This window comes from Empidonax traillii, unplaced genomic scaffold (assembly GCF_003031625.1).
Source record: "Empidonax traillii isolate 1590-97213 ecotype Southwest subspecies unplaced genomic scaffold, ASM303162v1 scaffold230:size732421, whole genome shotgun sequence".
Lineage (NCBI taxonomy): Eukaryota > Metazoa > Chordata > Aves > Passeriformes > Tyrannidae > Empidonax > Empidonax traillii.
The window spans coordinates 226,914-238,974 of record NW_020955423.1 but is presented as its reverse complement, the minus strand read 5'-3'; the positions used below and the strand labels follow the sequence as shown (position 1 = coordinate 238,974).

Genomic DNA, 12,061 nt, shown 5'->3' with positions numbered 1-12,061 from the left:
TGCTGCATATGGTGTTGGCAGGGAAGAATTAGCCTTTGCAGGAATTAGGTCTTCATTAAAGGCTCTGCACACAGAGCAATTTCTTCCCATTTGTCACCCCCTGCCAGCTCCCTTAGCTCCTGCAGAATTCCACCCAGACAGGACAACGTGTGCTGCCTCTCCAGCCTCATGGTCTTCATTTCCAGTCAGTTTTGCCTATTATTGGATAGGGGCTTTATTTGATGCCCCAGGAATTGGCCAAGGTAAGTGGCATTAAAGCAACTTGTATTTCATTAGGAGAAAACAACTGCCTGTAATCACCTAAATGTTCCAGGTATGGAGCAGCTCTTGGAAATACATTGAACCAATCCATCCCCAGTAAACCAGTCACAGAAGGAATTTTATCACCCTCTGGAACAAAAGCCCATAACAAGGAAAAGATAACACAGCTTAATAATCCCTAAAAACAAGAATAAGAGGCTTCCTATCTTGTAATTAGTCAGTGTGGCAAAGGAGGAACTGCTTTTTTGGGGCCATGTTGCATTCATTTGGTGGGGAAGGTGCCACCTTCTGTTCATTTGCATGGTTTGGGGAATTTTGGAAGACCTAAAGAAGGTGAAAGCACATCCAGCAGAGCCTCTTTTGCCAGCACAGGAAAAGAAAACAAATGCAAAGTGTAGGATTAAACATCCAGCAGCAAGGCTTCCTTCCACAGCCCAGAGACTATCAGTGCTTTACTTCTAATGCTGTCCTGGACAATCTGCACGAACAGTGTGTTTCTGCCTCTTACCTGCACTGCATCCAGATATTTCAGTATCCCAGGTTCCAGTTTCTGGAAGTTTACAGTGGCCAGTGCTATTGGGAAAAGAAAAATGCATTAATTTAGACTCATACAAAATGTGTACAAGACCATCTCTTTAGGCATCATCCCAGCACAAGCTCAGGGGGAACTGGAACATCTTCTGAGCCACCAAAATAACCTCCTCAGAAATTTCCCATCAAAGTCTTTGCTTGGTGTGCAGAATCCAACTGGACCACAGCACACAGTGGAATACTTGCAGGACATCCTTTAGCTCCAGTGTTCAGAGACACTAGAAAGAGAGAGCATCAGAGCAGCTCATGGGGTGTCACAAGCTTTAATTAGAGCCTGTAAAGCTCATGGAGATCCTCAGATAAAAGGCACCACATATAAAGGCAAACTTATTAGGAAGTCCTGTATGGATGTCACACTGATTTCTCAGGCTTTAGCTGCAGGAATAGCTACCCAGGCAATATCCTACAGCTTGTCATGTCTGTGGGGGTGAGCGAGAGGAATCATAGGACAAGTGAACCAGAGAGAATGGGAATTGGAAGAGTTTTCTGTGCTTCTGCTCTGTGCAGAGCAGGGAAACCAGCTGTGTGTGCTGCAGGATCTTCAGGCCCTGCAGTGGGAACACCTGCCTGCAGGACAGAAGACACTAATCTGGGATCAGTGTCCCAGCCCCTGGCACACATCTGAACCATTTTCATCCTCTTCTAGCCCGTGGTCACACTGATTTTTCTTCCAACTTTGAAAATGCAGGAGCAATGATATGATTCTGTATTCAAAATCAACTTCTTACATGAGAGCCGGGAGCAAATCCAGCCCCAGTTGTGTCAGACTGAGCACTTCAAACAGAATATTTACAGAAGAAAAAGCTCACTTCTCACTATTTATACCTTGATTTTAAGAGGCTGACCCATGTATTGTGCTGAGCTAAAGAAACTGGCACAGAAAACATGAAGGGAGAACAAAATAAAACGTGGATTTAGCACTGATGTAATACATTATGAGGCAATCCTGAAGGAGAACGAGCCCAACTCTGCTTTTCATGCAGATTAACAGCACACCATGAAAATGGAGAGTCCCCAAAGCCTTGCTGATCCTTCTCACAGGACCCCCCCACACACAAAGAGCTTCCCACTGTGGTCCTGGAGGGACACCAGAGGCTTTATTTTGTCACCTGTGAGCCCCAGAAGGGTTGTACCAGGTCAGAGCAGAGCCACCCAGCTTGGAATCATGGAATGGTCTGGGTTGGGAAGGACCTTGAAGATCATCTTGTCCCTGGGCCATGGGCAGGGACACCTCCCACTATCCCAGGTTGCTCCAAGCCCCATCCAACCTGGCCTTGGACACTTCCAGGGATGGAAAGTAATTCTGACTCTCCTTTAGCTCCTTCCTACCCTCCCTGGTGTCCCAATTTGACCCTCAGCTACTCCACACATCTGATGACTGACATTCTGACTCTGATGAGCAGGTTGTTGTGACATCCAAGAGTCAAAGTGGCATCCAAGAGCTCTCAGCATGAATGCACCAGAAAAGGCAATTCCAGACAAGAAGGAGCTCTGAGGCAGCAAACATTCCCTCAGGAGATGAGGGCTAGGCAGGAATTTCCACACCAGCCCTTCTCCTGCCAGCTCTCTGGCAGGGAGAGAGTGACTCTGTGTGGTCACAGCTGAAAACTGCTGCACATCCACAAAAATCTAAATGAGAACATCACCCCACTGGTGAAGGCCCATGGACTTCCCTTACTGAGTTGGTCCCTCTCATACTGTCATATAAAAACAAGAGGAGGAGAAAAAAGGAGAGGAAATTCTTTCCCTTTAATCATCTCTATGGCTGAGACTAGAAAATTAACATTATTTCTGACAGTGATGACAGGAGCACTCAAAGTCTGCACCCTGCAAACACTTCATTCAGGGAAGCAACTCCTCAGGCAGGCAACTGGAACACAGGAGAGATCAGAGGCAAAGGACAGAGTAAATCTCAGCTGAAATGATCTGGAAATATGAGAATCAACGTTACACTGTGCCCCAGACAGGCAGATTTAGGGCTCGGTGGAACTCAAACAGCAGCACCTCCATTTCTTCACAGGGAGAAGGAGGAGCAGCATTTTTAAACTTTCATAGAATAAAATTTTTCAAAAGGGAAAATGGCCATCCTTTTGCACTGTGCACATCTGATACCCTCCTTTACCTGCCTAAGTACAGATGCCCAATCCTGGGCTGTACCTTCCATGGAAAAAACCACCTAAACCTTTCTGGGAAGGGACTGGGCTTGACAGAACACACTTGGTGGGTGCAGCTTAGTCAATGAAATGTCCTGTTCCCCAAGGATCACAGCCTTACCTTGTCTCTACCAGCACATACCTCCTTCCACCAAGCCAAATGACAGCCCATTCTTGTTGTCTGAGGTCATCAACAGTTCCACAATCCCTCTCTTTAACAGGGCCTATGTGAAAAAGAGGAAAAGCCATTGTGTTAACAGCCTGAGGGACGTGTCAAAACACTTTTCATGCCCTTCACCCTTGGGAAAGCAAAGGCAGTGCACTCAAAAGGGTGAGATAAGGACAGGGATTTGAGGTTTTGTGTGAGTTGTGGGTAATTTTTAGTCAGTATTTAATTCCAGGAAGACTGTAACTTGGCCATATATTCAAGATGTGAATTAATCCCCTTGCCACATTCAAAGCCTGAGGCCCAAACCAGAACACAGAATAAGAGCCCCACCTCCCATCAGATGCTACTCCCACCAAAAAGGAACCCCTGCAAATCCTGCTTTCCCACATTTTCATCTCTAACCACTCTACTTCCTCGGATGCAAATTGCACAAGATCCCAGAAAATGATGAATCAGCACTGCAAAAATACACCCACAGGCCTGGCAAGGGGATCTGTCCTGACAAGTCTGGGGAACAGCCCAAACTCTTTCCTCCCCGAGCCATGGAAAAGCAAGGATGAGTTTACAGACCCCCCAGAGTCTCTGTAGCCCGTTTAGGGCCCTGAAAACCATTTGCTTGGCATTATGTCTTTAAGTTGTGTGTACATACACTTCGTATTTAACCTTGCAGGCAAAGTGAAACCACTCCACGAGATGGAGTTGGGGCAGGAGCAGGCCCAGCTCTGAGCAGATTAACACTCCTGCCACGGGATTTATTTGCTTGAAGAGCCTCTGTGCACCCTGAGCAACAGGACAACCTGAGCCTCAGGGTGAAGCTGAAGTACCCAAAAGGTTACAGAAAGATCTGATAAAGCTGTAGCAGGGAACACACAAGTTCCAGCACATATACACCGGAGAGGTGACCTCCCTCACGTGCAGCAACACTCTTAAGCATTCAGTGAGAAGAAATGGAACAATAAAGACACACTGCAGATCTTGTTATCTGCCTGACTTTGGGGGCAAACAAACGGGTCAGACTGCTGTGAGATCCACCAGGATAAGCTGCCCTAGTGGGCACAGGTCAACTCCTTATCACCCACTCAGGGGCATGATCCAGGGCACAGTCTGATCTCCTTTTGACAAGGATAAAGGAGGTATTAGGCAAATTAACCTGCCTGATGTTGAGCCCCAGATTACACAAGTTTAGGAGAGTGCTGGTGGCTTGTTCAGGAAATTCAACAAAGAAAAAACTTTATCTAATGTCATCTAAGAGAAGCAAAACAGGACCCCCAGAAGAAGCTTCTTCAAGACCATGTCTCTGGAAGACATAACACAGGCTTATCAGCACTGAGAGGGCCACGTGCCTTCTCTTCCACTCCAGGAAGAAACACCACGGGAAATTCAGCTGGATCAGGGACTGACGTGTTCAAGAGTCTCTGAAGCCACTCTCAGAGTTATTCAGAAGCAAGAACACACTCTCAGGAAGGTGGTTTATGGGAGGGACTGAGCACAGAAAGAAGCAGAAGTGCCACCATTACCATTTTGACATAGGCCATGTAGCTGGGATCTTTGGCGTAGGAACCGTATTCGTTCTCCACTTGCACTGCAATGATGGGACCTCCTTTCTTGTACTGTGGGCAGCAAAAGGGAGTTGTTGTTCAGCATGATTTCTAATCCCAGGGAACGAAATCACAGTGGCAGGAGAGATGTACCAGCCTCAGATGGGCTCAGCTCCACCCTCTCATCCTCCCAAACCGACACAGACAACTACAGCCCTTGCTGGTTCCTAGAGCAAAACTGGTACTTTTGTTACTGCTTCAGCCTGCTGCGGTGACACAGAGCTCAGATCCATCTGTCCCCACCCACGGGGAGGGTAGAGGGTTGTACTTGCCTGGAAGGGGACAACAACACGCATCAGGCGATCAAAATAGGCATCCACGGCCTCTGTGAAGCCCTTGTAGGTTGTTCTCAGCTGCATCTCGGGGTCTTGCAGCAGCCAGCTGGGGAAAAGGAGCAAACAGAATGTGTTTGAGTCTCCTGCCCGGTCAAGCTGCCAGAGGTAACACCAGCCCCACCTGGGCAGGAATCACTGGTGTTCCTGTGCCACAGTGCAGGTATGGACAACACCAGGAGTGCCAGTGACACCCCACCACTCACACTTTTAAATAACCCCAGGCTCCAACTGCCAATCTCTGCCCCTCCTTTTTGTTCTGCACTTCAGGCCTAAACTATGTCATAAACTTGCCCAAATATTTCAAGGGTCAACCTTATCTCTCTAAAGGTTACTCTGGAATTCCCTGCATTCCCAAGGGAGCTCTACAACCAAGTGCTCCTTCATAAAGATCCCAAACACGGCTCAAAACAAAGCTTCCAGTCATTGTTCCCATTGTTTCTACTTACAAGACTTAGTTCTGTTTGGGTTTAACACAGAAAAGGGCAATTTGTTGAAGAGCTCAACAATATAGTGCTGTGACCATTTGAACAGAGTGAGCCTGTGCCTTCCTTGTCTCTGCAAAAGGAGGGATTTAACTAATATCCTTCCAGAGGCCTGAAAAACTCAACTCCTCTGTGCTCAGTGCAGCTCAGTGGGCTTACGAAATCATCCATAAAATGGGAATAGGACCGTTGCTCTTTATCGGAATTTTTAATCTGTCTGATAAAAAAATACGTGGTTTTGTTTTTTTTTGTCCCAAATGCTTCCCTCAATTGAACTATTTACACACTTACCTGGGCAGACCACCAAGGTCCCATTCTGAGCAGATGTAAGGTCCAGGTCGCAGAATCACCCACAGCCCATTTTTAGCTGCCAGGGAAAGGAAGGCCCTGGAGATCCAGAGAGCACAATTATTGCCTGCCTGCAGAATCCCTGCCCCACACACTCCCAATACTCCAACCACCATGAAATTCAGGTACCAAAACCAGCAGGGAATTGCTTGATGAAGCAATCCAACTGTGCTGGATTGGTGCTAAACCCATTAAGTTCCCAGAACTCCAGAAAGCAGAGGGAGGAATTTAAGTCCCTGTTGCCTGATCAAAGGTACAGCTTTGCTTCAGGAGCTGGAAATGACATCTTCATCCAGACCCCCCCACACACACACACCCTCCCACAAAACAGGAGTATTTAATAACAGAGCTGTCTGTACCACATACTCTAGATCCAGGTTCCGCTTGAAGTCAAACTTCCCTCTTTCTCTCTCATGGAGGTTCCACGGCACGTACCTGAAAGGCAGAGTTAGGGCAGGGGAGGGGAAGGATAATGCAGGCTGGGATGCTTAGGAAGAAAAGCTCCACTGCTCTTTTCTGTGTCATTTCTCACAATAAGAAATATTGTTGACACTGTTATGGCCCGCTGGAATTAATGACAAAGTCCCCCAGAGGAGGGGAGAGGCTGTGAGGAACTTGGAGAGAGCCTGGGGAGGGAGGACACTTACGTGGTGAGGGTGTTTAAGCCACAGGCTTTCATTTTGAGCATCCGATCTTCCCAGTATTCCCTGGGCACTCGGAAATAGTGCATGGAACCCCCAAATATGCGGAAGGGCATTCCTTCCAGCAGGAACTGGGAGTTCTCTGTCTGCAAGCCAAGGGTCCTTCCCCACAGCCCCAGAGGGGTCAGCTCGCTCCAGTTAAACCTGGGAGAGAGAGAGAGAGAGAGAGACAAATGAGCATCCTGGGGAAGAGATGTGTCCCCCTAGGACAGGCTGCTCCTTCCACCTTACCCAGCAGGACCAGCTCTGACCTTCCTGCTTCTTCAGTAAACCACACTCCTTATCACATAGAGCATACAAATTGCTCAGAAGACTATAAAACAGTTGGGAGATCTTCCCAAGATGTGGATTTGATATTCATTTCACAAGCAGCTTCCATCCTGAATGCCCCAAGTCACTCTGCCACACTCTGCAGCTGAAATGCAGCCCTGCTCAGGCATGGAGCATGGAATTCACTTGCTGAAAACACAGGATGGGGAAGTTTTCACTCACAATATTCACAAACACTTCCATAACTTATGAAATTTAAGATCTCCCTGTCTTTTAGTGGATGGCACACAGTGGCTGACTTCCAGATCCTCGTTCCCCCACCAGTATTGTCACCCTGAATGTCTCGTGGGCTCTGGTATCTTCCAGTGCAACACGTGGAAAAATTAAAAACCTCTCACCTGTTCCCTGTGAACAGAGAACCTTTGCTTTAATTTAATGAACCCCCTGGATTATATTCACCACCAAGGAAAGACTAAGCCAGCTGTCACCACAAACTTACCTCTGCCCAAATGGCTGCTATTAACTCCTGAACACGTTATTTGCCAAAAGAACTGGAGCAAAGGAGGCACCAGTCCCTCAGCACTTACCAGGGTGAGCATTCCCACTGTCACAGCTCCATCAGGTCAGCTCCTGCACCAACAAACTGCTTCCCACTGCCTTACAGGCTTCCCCAGCTCATTTTGGCTGGCCCAAGAAACCATTTCATCACCAAGCCCAGCTACAAAGCAGCTTCACTGCCTCCATCAGACCACCCCAGTTGCACAACTCTGAATACACAGAGAGTCAGACAACAGCAGCTTGTTATCAGAGCCAGATGTGAGGAATGAATTCCCAGCTCCAGAAAGCAAGAGTGACCCACACATTTGGGAGAAACATCACACTGAGAGAAGAGAGGAGCACCTAAGCCTTCAGCTCTTGGCTACACTATGTGTAAAGCAGTTATTAGCAGAGGGGGGAGGATGGCTCAGAGCTCGTGGGATTGCAAACCAGCAGCCTGCAGTGACTGCCTGTCCTCTGGTAAGACAAGGAGACTACAAAGGAACTAAATCTAAGACTTCCAGGGTACTGCACGGGCTGGCTGACAAGCTCAGAGGGTACCTGTGTAGCACAGCATTCTCACAGGGCTCTGAAACAGCCGGCAGCAGGCAGGGGTAGTACCTGGAAAAGGAAGCCAGATTAGATATTCACTGCCTTCAGTCAACATTCATTGCCAAACCATTCACAGAAACAGTGCTGAGCAAGGAGACAGTGATGCATCTGTTCAAAAGGTGGTGTAATTGTAACAGTTTATGAAGACAGTGCAGCTCAAAGTAGGAGAAATCGGTGCAAAACACCAATCTGCCATATTTAAAGGGTGACTGCCTGAGTAAGATCGGGATAGAAGATGCTTATCTACCCAAGAAAGTGGGCACAGCCAGAGAATAATGATGTGAGGCTGGGAAATGGCAGCATTGCTCCCAAGGAGTTACCAGGAACTTCAGCAGCAGGGGAGGAGGTTCTCAATCCACACACAGGACATCCTGTGGCCACCTGCCCTTCCATTCTGCTAGAACCATCTCACACACACTGTAACTTTAGCACTTCAGATTCCAAAACAGCAGCTGTATCTACTTCTATTTCTTGCTGGCAAGCCTGAGGTGGAAAGCTCAAAAGGGTCTGGAGATGTAAAACTCCAGTTTTTAAAGATTAGGATGGAAAACATCTAAGTTTCCCAGTTGTTTCTGAGCTAGACAGAGCCCTAAATTAGCCCTGCACACAGAAGTACTGCAGACTGTGCCAGAATGAAGGCTGTGCTCAGGAAGCACACACAGCCAGATAAAAATAAACTAATCACTTAAGCTCATCTTCTTAATCCTGGGCATAACTAACTTGGCACATTTCCATCAAGTTTCCAACCTTAAAACTCCCCAGCTCTAGTATTTTTTCTCACCCAGAAGGACTGGTGGGAAGCTCCCAGGCTCCCAATATTTTCAACATATTATCCTAGATATCCTGAAATCACATCTCTCATTAGGATCTGTATAAGTAACCTCAGAAAAAAAACATTTGTGTGACTCAGCAGAGCTTCCTCCTGGAGCAATCCAGAGCTGGATGTGGCACTTAGTGCCATAGTCCAGTAACTATGGTGGCAGTGGATCAAGGAGATTATCAACTTGATGATCTCAAAGGTCCTTTCCAACCCATCTGATTTTATGATTCTGTGGATTGCCACAGTTCAAAGCCTACCTGGGCTCTGTAATTCCTCCTGAGAGCAATTTATAGCTCCCAGGAGACTTTTTTCTCACTTCTATAATGACAGCACAGATTGCAAAGAATCTTTTTTTTTTTTTTTTTTTTTTTTTTTTTTTTTTTTTTTTTTTTTTTTTTGCTTTGCTAGAAGGCCTATTTTGTCCCTCAGTAGCCATCCCTGGAAGTGTTCCAGGCCAGGCTGGATGGGGCTTGGAGCAACCTGGGCTGGTGGAAGTTGTCCCTGCCCATGGGCATGGAACAAGACGATCTTTAAGGTCCCTTCCAACCCAAACCATTCTGGGATTTTGTGAGTCTGTGATTTCATCTCTGCTTCAGGGAAGTTTCTTTTTCTTTTTGCAAAAAGTATCATTCGTGCAGACCAGCTGGGAGAAAAAGCTAATGAAAAAGAAATAAGTAATACCAGGGGAAAGAGCCTGGAGACCATTAACTCGCCTTGCTGATGCTACAGGAGGTGCTGCAGAGGACAAGGGACTTTGCAGTTAATCCCTAAGCTCCACTGGGACCTGCCTCAGAGGGCTTTGCTGTTTATTCTGGGCTTCCTCTTGGCCACAGGAAAGTGAAAGCTCTGAGCTGCCCTCGCTCCCAGCCCATTGTCCTGCCCCGTGGGGGTCAGACAAGCCCCCTTCCCGGTGCCCATTCACAAGGCTGGGGTAACAATCACGACATTTTGTAGCACAGTTTATTCCCAGGTGACCTGGGCAATGGAAATAAACAGCATGTACCAATGGATACAGTGTTTTATGGATCACTCCTACAGGAGACACATTCCCCTGCCTTTATCAGGTATTGGTTTGCAATAATCCTCTCTAAGAAGCCACAAACCCAAAGCCAGCTGCAAAAGAATTTTGCTTTTAATTATGCAAAGATTCATCAAGGCTTTTCCACAGACCTGAGCAGTAACTTCTGACAATGAATTGAAGAACCCGTTATAAAATATCCAAGTGGCAATAAATAACCACATCTTCCCTTGCCTGTATATCCCACCTCCATATATTTCCATGTGTATTTCCATGTATATCTCCAGCATTTCACTGTCGGGGACTGAAGAGCTCCTGTCACTTGGAAGCCCCTGCGCACCTTTGGCTGTAAGAGGGGACATGCTCATGCAGGAAGGAGCATCACCCCCAAAATGAACATGATCTAAAACATGTGGGATCAAAGCTAGAAGCTTGAATAACTTCTTGGTATGGCAGGTGGAACAGCTGCAGGCCTGGAGTGTGCAAACAGGAGCAGGAGAAGGGAGATAACAGGGTTAGACAGGAGAGGTGGGCACGGTCCCTGGGTACCACACTGCTCCATCCATGTGGCCACCGGTGACGTGGGGACACAGGACGGGGAGAGCCAGCCCCAGAACGGGCTGGAGAGAGGGAAACAACACTGTGCGAGCACATCAGAGAGAGCTCCAGAGCTGGGTTAGATCCGCGGGAGCGATTGATTTGCAAAGCGCACCGTCCATCAGCACGGCGATGATGTAAAGCCTCTCCGGAGCCAAGGTCGGCAGGAGAGCCTGTGCCCAGCAGAGAACCTGATTTATGGCGCTGGCAACGGAGTCGTCCCCCAGCCATTACTCCTGGAGGCGGACAAGAGCCGTGGGGATCAGGTGCAGCGTTTATTTAAAGCTGGAGGCAATTCCTGCACTGCTCGCCCCGGTCCTTCCCACGCTCGGCCGCAGGAATGCCGACGGGAGCGGGGGGTCCCTGATCACACAAGACGTGACTCTGTCCTGCCTGACCCCCAGCACGTTAAGCCGCCGGCAGCGCGCGGGGAGCGCAGCCGTTAATTACGTTAATTCCGTTAATAACCGTCCCCCCCACCACCACCACCCCCGATCCCGGTCCCATCCATCCATCCATGCGCAGTTCTCCCGCAGCCAACCCCATTCCCGGCGGGCAAGGCCTGCTCCCAGCAGGGCACCGCCACTCTCCCAAGCCCTCCCCGCTGCCCCCACCACCGCGGGGACCCCTCCGACCCGCCCGCCCCGCCCGGGGGGCGCGACCCCCGCGCCCCTCCCTCCGCCCCGCCGCGCCCCGCCGGGGTCTCACCTGCGCAGCAGCAGCCACAGCACGAAGAGGGACAGCGCGGCGCCCCCGAGGCGGCGCTGCCGCCGCCCTCCGCACAGCCACATGGCCGGGGGGGGACCGCACCGAGCCCCCCGAGCCCACCCGGACCCCCCCGGGCCGCGAACCCCCGACCCGCCGGGCGCTCACAGCGGCCCCGCCGCGCCCGCCCGGCCCCGCCCCCGAACAGGGGCTCCCACGCCATTGGCCGCCCGGGCAGCCAGGACACGCCCATCGGACGCGCCCCGGCCTCCCATTGGCTGCGGGCGCCGCGCGCGCGCGGGAAGGGGCGGGGCCTGCGAGGGAGCGGGGGAGACCCCCCAGGAGGGAGACCCTGGGGAGAGACCCCCGGATAGAGACCCCGGAGAGAAACTCTGGGGAGAGACCCCTGATAGAGACCCCCCAAGAGAGACACCCTGATAGAGACACCTGAGAGAAACTCTGGGGAGAGACCCCCCGATAGAGACACCTGATAGAGACCCCCCGATAGAGACCCCGGAGAGAAACTCTGGGGAGAGACACCCCGATAGAGACCACCAATGGAGACCCTGCAGAGACCCCCGGATACAGACCCCCAGTACAGAGAGATTCCAGAGGGAGACCCCAGAGAGAAACCCCTGGCAGAGAGCCCTGACAGAGATCCCAAAGAGAGACTTCTGATAGAAACCCCGGCTGGAGACCCCAGACACCTTGGCCAGAGCCCCCCCCCGTGCCCAAGGGTGGCTCTCCTGCCCACGCAGGGGGTCTCACCGAGGGCAGGGGGCTGTTCCTGGCTGAGCCCCAAGTGTTCACACTGATATCAAAGCACACCTTTGTCCAGACCCGCTCTAGTGGAAGGTGTCCCGA

At 49.9% G+C, this 12,061-nt stretch overlaps 1 protein-coding gene across 3 annotated transcripts in view; it reads right to left on the bottom strand.

The window, feature by feature from the left end:
• The window catches only part of GLB1L2 (galactosidase beta 1 like 2), a 21,405-nt gene extending 10,091 nt beyond the window's left edge, over positions 1-11,314 (bottom strand). For 2 of the 3 annotated variants that reach the window (XR_003571689.1, XM_027888069.1), the window contains exons 1-8: positions 11,201-11,314; positions 6,585-6,782; positions 6,304-6,372; positions 5,881-5,976; positions 5,045-5,153; positions 4,692-4,784; positions 3,148-3,229; positions 770-834 (exon numbers count right to left, since the gene is read on the bottom strand). Coding sequence is in view for 2 of the 3 variants with exons in the window: in XM_027888069.1 (XP_027743870.1) it covers positions 770-834; positions 3,148-3,229; positions 4,692-4,784; positions 5,045-5,153; positions 5,881-5,976; positions 6,304-6,372; positions 6,585-6,782; positions 11,201-11,283 (795 nt within the window). In the remaining variant the exon portion in view is untranslated. Of the gene's footprint in view, positions 1-769; positions 835-3,147; positions 3,230-4,691; positions 4,785-5,044; positions 5,154-5,880; positions 5,977-6,303; positions 6,373-6,584; positions 6,783-8,006; positions 8,067-11,200 lie in introns of all 3 variants that reach the window. The other variant, XM_027888071.1, reaches the window with a different exon arrangement.
• Positions 11,315-12,061: the final 747 nt, after the last annotated feature.